General features: G+C 43.7%; 1 protein-coding gene across 2 annotated transcripts; it reads left to right on the forward strand.

Annotated features, from left to right (window-relative positions):
• The first annotated feature begins 506 nt into the window (after positions 1-506).
• On the forward strand, positions 507-6,909 carry LOC143137325 (uncharacterized). 2 transcript variants are annotated; one of them, XR_012989894.1, is made up of 7 exons: positions 507-642; positions 2,212-2,350; positions 2,821-3,456; positions 4,135-4,332; positions 4,472-4,514; positions 4,676-5,860; positions 6,721-6,909. XR_012989894.1 is itself a non-coding variant. In XM_076297578.1 (6 exons), the coding sequence occupies exons 3-6, from the start codon at positions 3,068-3,070 to the stop codon at positions 4,703-4,705; spliced, it is 660 nt and encodes a 219-aa protein (XP_076153693.1). In that variant the 5' UTR covers positions 507-642; positions 2,212-2,350; positions 2,821-3,067; the 3' UTR covers positions 4,706-6,683. The 2 variants fall into 2 exon arrangements, 1 of the variants encoding a protein (XP_076153693.1); XM_076297578.1 differs by lacking the exon at positions 6,721-6,909 and having other exon boundaries at positions 4,676-6,683.
• The last annotated feature ends 4,427 nt before the right edge of the window (positions 6,910-11,336 follow it).

The following is an 11,336-nucleotide window of genomic DNA, read 5'->3' on the forward strand; positions in this document are numbered from 1 at the left end:
GGAAGTGCTAAGGGCAGGGTGCTAAACGTATCCAAAATGTTGATAGTGGAAGTGCTAAGGGCAGGCTGCTAAACATATCCAAAAGGCTAACAGTGGAAGTGCTAAGGGCAGGCTGCTAAATGTATCAAAAAGGATTTTTTTCAACCAATTACCATGCTCAAAATAGCACTATACTTCTGCAGTAGTACGAGTAGGGCCTCCACACAATAACTTAGTAAGTGTACAGGAGGTTTATTTAAAAAAAAATCCATGGCTTCTTACTCTGGTATCGTCAAATCAGCGTATATGTTTCATCGAATCAGCTGCACAAATGTGCTCGCCCAAGTGAGTGAGTGTGTGGACATGAAATATTGTTTTTGATTGGTTTACTAAATTAAATCTCTAACTGAATATATTAAATATTGTTTTTGATTGGTTTATTAAATATATATATATATATATATATATATATATATACTTATATATAAATCAAATCTCTAACTGAATATATGAATTTTCAGATCAGGTCATTCCAGATTATTCAGGACTACAATGAAACAACACCAGAGTGATGAGTAGTGATGAGGATTCAGAATCCCCTACTGCAAGAAGCCTACTGTGCGCCTTGACAAGCGCATGGCGTCTGTCCACAAAGACCGGCCGGTAAGATTTGAGGCCATTTAAAAGTGTTCTGAATTCATAGATTCAGTCTAACAAACTTGTTGTGGAGATCACAATAATATATGGACATTTGTAAAATAGCGCCCTCTGAGGCCAATTGGTGTACTGCTCCTTATAAGCAAGGCATTTCTGTTAGAAGTTCATTTAGAAGAGACCGACCACATGGTGCAGTTGGATTGCTGTGGGCTGCTGTTAGGCTACTCTGCAAAGCTAGTTAAAAGCATTTTCAGTGTTGATGTGAGCGACCATGTAACTGTGAGTATCTGTGTATGATAAATGTTTGAACTAGAAAATTATTTGTAAGATGTTAAGCTATATAATTGTTCTGTTCTGTTAGGATATTTAGCTAAAATGATGCTATGTTATACCAAAGGCTAGAGGGCTGCTAATCTATTCTGGAGTTACCGTGTTGTCCTATACACGTTTGTAGTTCATGTAGCATATGTTTAGTTATAAGGGAAAAATACATATGCTAGGTATGCTGACTATGCTTATAGCGATTCATAGACGTGGAGCAGGCTGTTCTGTTAGGACTTTTAGCTAAAATGATGCTATGTTACATTTAGCAAAGGCTAGAGGGCTGCTAATCCATTCTGGAGTTAGCATGCTGTCGTATACACGTAGCAGCTATTGTTTGTAGTTAATGTAGCACATGTGTAGTTGTTATAAGGGGAAAATACATCTAGGTATGCTGAATAAGCTAATAGCAATTCATGTGAAGCAGGCTATCTGAGAGTGTAGCATGCTAATATATTCAGTGGCAGTAGTGATGTTGCTAATGTTAATGGCTAGGCTACCTGGTGACCTTGCCTTCAAGGACACACTGTAATAGAATAAAATAAATTGTCCTAAAATTGTTGAGATTTGCTTTAAAACTTCCGGTTTTAACTCGACTAACCACTCGGTGAGTTGCACAGTTTTGAAAACGAACGTTAAGGGTTGTTTTAGGACATGTTTGAGTAGCCTACAGTATGCCCATTGCCAGCCACCCTGAGAGGTGAAAAGGCGATTCAAAACGAGTCAGAAAAGTCGAGACAGGACCAATCGTCAAAATTTCGGTGTCCACCACTTTAGTTCATCCAAAACAAACCAGAAAAGGGCCTTAAAGTGCTAAAAACCGGAATTTTCCTTTAACTGTTACCATGTTGTTAGTCGCTTTGGTTAAAAATGCGTCAGCCAAATGTAATGTAATAGTATTCTGGATTAGCATTCCATATTAGCATTTGATTGTGTATCATCCTATGCGTGGCTACTATGCCTTTTTTGTAAGTATATCTCCCTTTATTGTGCTTGCTTTGTAGAACCACACACACACACATACATACACAATACACATTATCTGCAGAAAGAATAAAGCAGAACCAGTTGTGAAAAAGTCTCGGCCTGGATTCTTTACTTACCGATGCACACTCAGTAACTGCAAATCATCAACCCTGTAACATAGCCCACTCCAATACAACGCTAGAAATTCTTGGCTTGATGTTAGCTCTGTTCCTTCAGGAAATTCTTTTCAATTTCTACTTTATTAACTTTTTTTTCTATTTACTTCAGGTGGAAAAAAGGGTGGACCTGGTGTGATGGGAAAACTGAGGGCCTTGAGAGAGTCTCACCCTCCTGGACATCACCTCAGAAGACTTGCCACCCATTCCTGGCCCCAGGCCAGGGGATGATGATCTACAGCCTGGATATGGTAAGTGTATTTTCACTGATCACCCAAAGACAATAAATATTGTTTTCTGATTGGCTGGTAGAGTGGCTATTAATTTTGTTTATCAAGACACCTATGAAGTAGATCTGGTAATCATTGTTCCATGTCAATACTCTTTTGAATGCTAACTAGAACAACTACAGTAAATTACGGTTGAACTAGCAGGCTTCGCGAGAATGGAATCAACTGTAAAAAAGCTAAATACCCTCTGACCAAAAAAGTAGTACAACAAAGTGAAAAATCCTCATGCAGTTATCACGTATATCGGGACTCCTCAGCAGCACACCCTTTCCATCACAGCTGTGCCAGTTTCTTAACTCTAGCTGTTAAGTGGCCACTGTTAAGGGTCAGGTGGGGAAGACAAGGCCCTCCTCAAAGCAAATAACAGCTGTGCGTTTTAGCCACTGCAGCCTCCCTTGTCCTTGTCCTACCCATTTTTTTTTGTATTACAGTGCTGTCAAAGCATGGCAGGAGGCCAAGCTTCACCCCTCCAACATCAAAAAGACACTAAATGACGTTCGTCAGGTTTTTAAGTGGCGGCTTGCCATGAGGGTGTCTTCCCCTCGGCCAAAGCGGTGGCTTCATCGTTGCCATGTCCAGGCACCAGCAAACAGAACAACGCAGGTAAATGTGTGGGGCCCTGGAAGAAGGGGACAAGGAGTTGGATGCGCTCTCTAGAGTGAAGCTCTTCCCACACTGATGCTATGGCCTCTCTCCCGTGTGAAGGCGCTCTCTAGAGTGAACACACTGATGTTACGGCCTCTCTCCAGTATGTATGCGCTCTCCAGAGTGAACACACTGATGTTACGGCCTCTCTCCAGTATGTATGCGCTCTCCAGAGTGAACACGCTGATGTTACGGCCTCTCTCCAGTATGTATGCGCTCTCTAGAGGGTCGGAGTTATGTGCCACGACCCGAAGACTGCTCGCCGATTTTAGGATGGCAGGAGGGCAAGCTCGCCGTGAGGATATACACCTCTCGGCCAAAGCAGTGGCCGGGATCATCTTTGCCATCTCCTGGCACCAGAGGGCCATTGCAGCTGACGTGGTCAGCCATCAACAGAGAGAGGATGAAGGACAAGAAAGCAGGTTTGTGATGAGTCATGGGATCTGGGACTCAGAGAAGGGGAGTCTGTAATTCACTCAGATAAATAACCAATAACAGAATGTGTTGATTCAAGACCTCACTGAACATATGAAATTTGACGTATCTGAAGGTGGCCGAGGATTAGTAGCCAGTTTATTTCACCATGTGTATTGGGTGCTTCATGTTATTCCAGAGAAGGTCGCGAGGGCGGCTGACCATGTCATGTCAGCTTCCTCAAAATGGCAAAGTCCCTGCTGCTGCGCTAACACAGTACGTCTTAAAATACCCTGGAAACAAAACTGTTTCGTAACTGAAGCCAGCATGCAATCATTTTAGATAGATAGATACTTTATTGATCCCCAAGGGGAAATTCAAGGTCTCAGTAGCATACAGACATCACACACACTTCACAACATCACTAACAGCAGAAAAAGTAATAAAAATATATAAAATAAAAAACACAACTAAGCAATAAGGACAGTAGAAGATAAAGAATGTACTAAAATACAAATTATACTAAATAACACTAAATCTAAATCAAGTCTAAAACAGTATCCACATAGTGTGCTTGGGGGTGACTAAGTCCAAATGGAACACTAATTGTGTGTATGCGTTCTCTAGAGTGAAGCTCTTGCCACACTGATGTTACGGCCTCTCTCCCGTGTGAATGCGCTCTCTAGAGGGTTAGAGTTATGCGCCACGACCCGGAGACTGCTGGGCGATTTTAGGATGGCAGGAGGGCAAGCTCGCTGTGAGGATATCCACCTCTCGGCCAAAGCGGTGGCCGGGATCATCTTTGCCATCTCCTGGCACCAGAGGGCCATTGCAGCTGACGTGGTCAGCCATCAACAGAGAGAGGATGAAGGACAAGAAAGCAGGTTTGTGATGTATTGTAATGAGTCACGTGATCTGGGACGCAGACAAGGGGAGTCTGTAATTCACTCAGATAAATAAGTTAATAGAATGTGTTGATTCAAGACCTCACTGAACATATGAACCTTGACATATCTTTCATAGGAGACCTGCAGGAGTCCAAGGCCCCAGAGGACCTGAAAAGCAGGTCTGTTAATTGCTGAGAGCCAGAACATGCTGGCCCGTCAGGCCAAAAACGGGGGCTACATCACGTCCGTCAACTCAACTTTATCTTGAGTTAGGTTGATGACCTGTAAGTGGTCACTTTAGTTACCTCCCTGACATTTATTTGATATGTTTCCACTGTAGGCGCAGAGGGCTTTTTGCCCCAGTCAGTGAGGCACTGTGCCACGACCCTGGGACTGCACAGCGCTTTTATAAAGTTCTTGACCAGCCGCAGCATCCTTTAAAATTTAAAATCAACAATGTGGGGCCCTGGAACGCGGAGAGGAGGAGGGCGAAGACGATCTGCCGGCCCCTCTGTTCCACCCTCAGTGGCGCTCACTGATGGTACGGCCTCTCTCCAGTATGTATGCGCTCTCCAAAGTGAAGCCAGGACCACCTACAGCGACCACTGGAGTGAGCAGTAGCTCTTGCCACACTGATGGTACGGCCTCTCTCCAGTGTGTATGCGCTCTCTGGAGTGAAGCCACCTAACCCCTCTCTTTCACCTCCTCCCCCTTCAGCCAACACCACCAGTCACTTCTACACCCCCCCTCAGCCAGCAAGTCCTCTACAGGACCACCTACAGCGACCACTAGAAACAGCTCTTGCCACACTGATGCTATGGCCTTTCTCCCGTGTGAAGGCGCTCTCTGGAGTGAAGCCAGGACTACCTACATGCGACCACTGGAGTGAGCAGACGGCTCTGGCCACACTTATCACAGTGGTACGGCCTCTCTCCAGTGTGTATACGCTCTCTGGAGTGGAGTGAACACTGATGGTACGGCCTCTCTCCAGTGTGTATGCGCTCTCTGGAGTGGAGTGAACACTGATGGTACGGCCTCTCTCCCGTGTGAATGAGCTCTCTGGAGTGAAGCTCTTGCCACACTGATGGTACGGCCTCTCTCCAGTGTGTATGCGCTCTTTGGAGTGGAGTGAACACTGATGGTACGGCCTCCCTCCCGTGTGAATGAGCTCTTTGGAGTGAAGCTCTTGCCACACTGATGGTACGGCCTCTCTCCAGTGTGAATGAGCTCTTTGGAGTGAAGCTCGCGCCACACTGATGGTACGGCCTCTCTCCAGTGTGAAGGCGCTCTCTGGAGTGAAGCCATCTGACCCCTCTTTTTCACCTCCTCCCCTTCAGCCAACACCACCCATCACTTCTACCCCCCCCTCCAGGACCATCTACAGCGACCACTAGAGACAGCTCTTGCCACACTGATGGTACGGCCTCTCTCGCGCTCATAGTGAAGCCATCTGACCCCTCTCTTCCCCCTTCAGCCACCACTGGAGTGAAGAGCCATGTCCAGGACCACCAGGCGGCTCTGTGGAGTAAGTCTAACCTCATAGTTGTTTATGTACATATGATGCTGGTGTGCTCTGTGGAGTAAGTCTAACCTCATAGTTGTTTATGTACATAATGATGCTGGTGTGCTCTGTGGAGTAAGTCTAACCTCATAGTTGTTTATGTACATATGATGCTGGTGTGCTCTGTGGAGTAAGTCTAACCTCATAGTTGTTTATGTACATAATGATGCTGGTGTGCTCTGTGGAGTAAGTCTAACCTCATAGTTGTATATGCTGGTGTGCTCTGTGGAGTAAGTCTAACCTCATAGTTGTTTATGTACATAATGATGCTGGTGTGCTCTGTGGAGTAAGTCTAACCTCATAGTTGTTTATGTACATATGCTGGTGTGCTCTGTGGAGTAAGTCTAACCTCATAGTTGTTTATGTACATATGATGCTGGTGTGCTCTGTGGAGTAAGTCTAACCTCATAGTTGTTTATGTACATAATGATGCTGGTGTGCTCTGTGGAGTAAGTCTAACCTCATAGTCGTTTATGTACATAATGATGCTGGTGTGCTCTGTGGAGTAAGTCTAACCTCATAGTTTTTTATGTACAAATGATGCTGGTGTGCTCTGTGGAGTAAGTCTAACCTCATAGTTGTTTATGTACATAATGATGCTGGTGTGCTCTGTGGAGTAAGTCTAACCTCATAGTTTAAGTACATAATGATGCTGGTGTGCTCTGTGGAGTAAGTCTAACCTCATAGTCGTTTATGTACATAATGATGCTGGTGTGCTCTGTGGAGTAAGTCTAACCTCATAGTTGTTTGTGCACATATGATGCTGTTGTGCTCTGCTGAAGGTTTCCTCCTGGTTTGGTTAGTTAGAGTTGTTGAATTTTCAGCCTCTGGCTGTGTAGAACAGGGGAGTGGAGCTGCGGGATGCCAGCGTGGAGCTTGAGCGACTGACACCGCGGAATAGCTTCCACCTGCTGCCAGGTAAGCTTGGCAAATCATGATTCAGCGACATTTCAACAAAACAAGCCACACCTGGGTAATGATAGACGACGTGTCACATGTGGGGTTGTTGTGTACTTTTGTACAGGTCACGACACATTATGTGAAAGTAATTTGTTCCAAATCTGCTCATTTGTTATGGCAATATGTCTTACGTGAGCTAGAATTTCTGCAAATGATTTCCATCAAATTATTAATTATTGAATTGCTTTGGTAACAGTTCCTACACACAGTTGCGTTCCATCAACGCATGCCAGTGGGTGTTTCCGACGGTAGCCATGCAAATGACTTGAAGTATAACCGTAATTTGATTGGCCGGTGCCGTCTGTCGGTGCAGCAACAGCTGAACTTCTCAACGTGAGAAACGCGATGCAATGGACCCACAACTCAGTTCGGCAACGGATGACGTGAGCCCATGTAAAGTGAATGGGATGCGTCTTCAGCAACGCAACGCACGCAGCTGTGTGTAGGAGCCGTAATTCTATGTGCAAAACTGAGTAACATTATTTATTTTCCTTTTGTGAGGAGGAGGAAGAGGAGGACTTCGTCCTTGAGGGGCTGAACCTGATGGTTGGTTGTTTTTTGTTTTTTTGTTTGTTATTGTTGGTGTTGAATAAATTTAATTTATTGAGATGAGCATTAATGGATGTGCTTTTTCTAGAATTTTTTTGGTGATGCCTACACATTACCTTTGTCGTATTGAAAGACAACACTTTCAAGGTTTTTCACTAACCTATGTATACCTATATTTATACTCCAGTATTTTACCTGCACTCTCATTTTTAACTGAGGTGTGGGATTTACATTGATTGATGTGTGCTTTAATGGTAAGAATAAATCATTTGGGGTACTTGGACAAAACATTGACTCAAATATCCTAATCAATCAGGATACACCAGAATGCTATCAACTATACAAGTGCTTTAAGGATAGCTAACCAGCAAATATCAGCCATCAAGGACATCAGTGAAGCGTATGACACCATCAGTCAGTCTAAGAGGTTGTGATCGCTGGTCAGCAGAAGGTTTTTGGTCTAATGTTGCTAATGTAGTGAAAGTTTTAAACACCTACAACAACAGACGTAAAATCTGGAGACATTATGGGCGTTATAAAAAGGTGGGCATCAGTTTCACACGTGTATTGGATAGTTTGCATATACTGGCTTTAGGAATTTATATTTACTGTGAAAACATATGGGTCTAATAATTCTAATGAACATTCAAGCTAGTTCAACAACTACACTGAAAAGTAGGCCTAATTGTCAATAACATGAATAGGCCTACATAACACATGGATAGCCTTCCCAACATTACATAGCCTAAAATATATTTTGTGGTTTGCCAAATACCAACTGCATGACTTTTTTAATGAGATGTGTCCTCAAAATTACATGTTTTTCATTTTCAATAATTTCATTCATCTATTAATAACACTTTATTTAATTACTCGTAATGAATTTTTAGTTAGCTCCTTAAGCAAATTGAAACATCCCAAAATCCAAATGTGGACACAGTTGAAAATGTGGAGGAAACTGACGAACAACATAAGGCCATGGACATACAGGACCAGACACCACCTGCACACAGGGCTCCTGCTATGGAACTTTGAATTTGGAACTATGGAATTTGATTTTTAGTAATTTCCAGGTCTGGATTAGCCTAGAAATCTAGACGCGCCCGCTAGTCTAGCAACTCTCCGTTGGCTTGTGAGCTCCAGAAACCGAAACTTCGACGGGCCAATGAAATCGTGTATAGAGTCGTTAGGTGGGCTTAACATAATGATTGATGGCAGAGTTGCAACGGTTTGGCTTGAATTCCCTACTACTTGAAAACAAATAAGATGGATGTTGCTGTTGGCGAACAGTGTGACACGAGTTAAGCTTTTATTAAATTGGCAAACGTTTGAACTAGCCAACTAGCTCCGCTGGTGGGAAACGCATGGGACTCATAGCGCTGCCGCTGTCCTATTGCGTGCAGAGGATATTTGAAAGACAACTGATTATCCCGCCCCTCGGACTGAGCACTGCGAACGGTGAGTGTCCAGACCCTACATGTTAATGTGGGTCTGGCTCGCCAGGCTAGGTCTGGATAGGTATGGGGGAAAAAAGAAACAAGGGTATGGAGAAATATTTGTTTCCAGACTATTTAATTTGGAGTACTAATCACTCAGGTCATAATGAACGATTCCTACTGTTGTGTAGCTTAACTGTCAGTCCCCATTGTCAAGATACAACTAAAAATTACCCAGCTAAATGGATGAATATTAAGTGTCATTTTTTAATTCACTTCCGGTGTCCATACCTTTGTTTTCACCGAGTTATCCCAAACCAGAAGTGGTCACAGTGTCGAGAATATGGTCAGAAAAATCTACCGAGAAGTTTGGAAATTTGAGTATGGAAAAAGTATGGAATTGCACGTCCCGGAAGGGATGGGAGCAGGAGACCTGACCGCGGGATGGGGGCAGGAAGAGCCCGCAACAGCCCTTTTCAGGGCTTCTGAAAAATTAAGCAAGGCCGCTCGCCATCGTCGAAAAATTGTCATCGGGCAAAAAATTGTGGACTGGCTGGAGAAGACGACTGCCAAATGTAACCCTTTGAAAAGGCGAAGGCAGTTGTCCATGACAATGGGGCCAATATAGTGGCGACTGCTTGGAGTGACAGGTTATACTGTTAATCCTTGGCTTGATTCACCCAATCACAATATGCCCTGGTACATTGGGTGCAGTATTCCAATTCCATTGATCAGCAACTTCTATCAATCACAAGTCCACTTGACATGGCCAGACCACCAAGGTCTCTTTTGCAAAGGAAGTACTGGAAGGCTTTAGAGTGGCAGTTTTCTCTTGTCTCACGTATTACCAGTTTATGTCTGACTGTGTGTTTGCGTGAGAGAGACAGAGACCTTCCATTAAGGTTTCTGAAGTTCCTCTTTCTCCTGAGCATTAACACCCTTGTTCAGGAAAATATAGAAATTCCACTCATAGATCTGGGCAAATTCGTCATATCCATGGCAGAATTATATGGCACATTCAATGTCCATCAGCTGACGTATGTTTCCATTGTTCCCATTGTCCCCCCCCAATGGTTGGAACAATGGGTTGTCAGAGAGCAGAGGGTCATCGGACTAGTGGGTCATTGCAGCTCAACAAGGAAATGATGACCAAGACGATGTCCATGATGCCCATCAACTGACGCACCTGGTGTCTTCTGTCAAAGTCGTTTGAGTCCAGTAATGATCAGTTGAAGCACATGATTTGTGACCCTCGATATGGTGCATCACAATTCATAAACAAATTCCTCATGAAAAGTCTTCCAGCCATGGCCAGAAACTGTAACTTTGAAATGGAGCGTGTCTGCAGCTATTTTGATAATCTGCATTCATCCAAATGACAAATTCGCCTTCGGCACCTCAAGAGCAGGATGGTGTTGTTCTTGGCCCCGGGAGAAGGCAAGATTTATCAGTTACACAGAATTTGGCCTAGGAAGATCTTCTGGGGCAAAGTCCTGAAGATTTGCAAAAAACTGTATCACCAATGGTTTGGTACTTCAGACTCAGTGAGTTGCAGTTTTAAAAATGAATGTTAAGGGTTGTTTTAAGGACATGTTTGTGCATGCCCATAGCCAGCCAGTCAGTCAGTCAAAGGCGATTCAAACGAGTCAGAAAGTCGAGACGGGACCCATCGTCAAAATGTCGGTGTCCACCACTCTAGTTCATCCAAAACAAACCAGAAAATATAATAATAATACATTTTATTTGTATAGCACCTTTTATATAGCCTGACGTAGTCATACTCAATTCTAGTCAGAATTTGAGTCTGATACTGCTCCATAGAGCTGTGATTATGGGGCGTGTTTCAAACGAACCAGGAAAAAAAATGCCTCTGCACTCAATTGGATAGACCTACAACCAATCAGAGCAACGGAGTGTGTGACGTATGTTAAGCGACGCATAGTTGATGTCAACAGAACTCAACTGCACGCTAGAAGAAGAAAATGTGAGCGATTTTCGCAGGTGTAAAAATAATGTAAGGATACACGGAGTTCTTCAACACACGAACCTCATTTTTGAGAGAAACAGTAAAGGTGAATGCATATACGATCAAGTTATCCGTTTAGGATTACAACTCCACAACACTGCAAACAAATCGCATCGCATTTGTCGGTCCTGTCAGAACTTTATAACACGGTTGGAACGCGACATGCCCGTGTTTAAAAAATGGACAGAAGACGAAGGAGACCAGCCTGAAGAACCGTGTTCATCTGAGGCATCAGAGACGCCCCGGACTCTGAAGAAGTTCTGCCCCAATCCGTCAACTCCAACCGGTACAAAAACGCGAAGAAGCATTACAGAGGTAAGCTTGTTAATACATTTCTACTTCTTATGATATGACTATGAGAATAACCTCGATTGCCACGTTTCACATGAGTTAATAGTGAGTCGTGATTATTGTCCAATGTGATAAACACTGTGCATTCCCACACTCCTCATTTCCGTGAAATCTATCT

Source organism: Alosa pseudoharengus, unplaced genomic scaffold (assembly GCF_046254945.1).
Source record: "Alosa pseudoharengus isolate Yale_2024_CS ecotype anadromous, Long Island Sound unplaced genomic scaffold, YU_APseudo_1.1 YU_APseudo_1.1_scf_1, whole genome shotgun sequence".
Lineage (NCBI taxonomy): Eukaryota > Metazoa > Chordata > Actinopteri > Clupeiformes > Clupeidae > Alosa > Alosa pseudoharengus.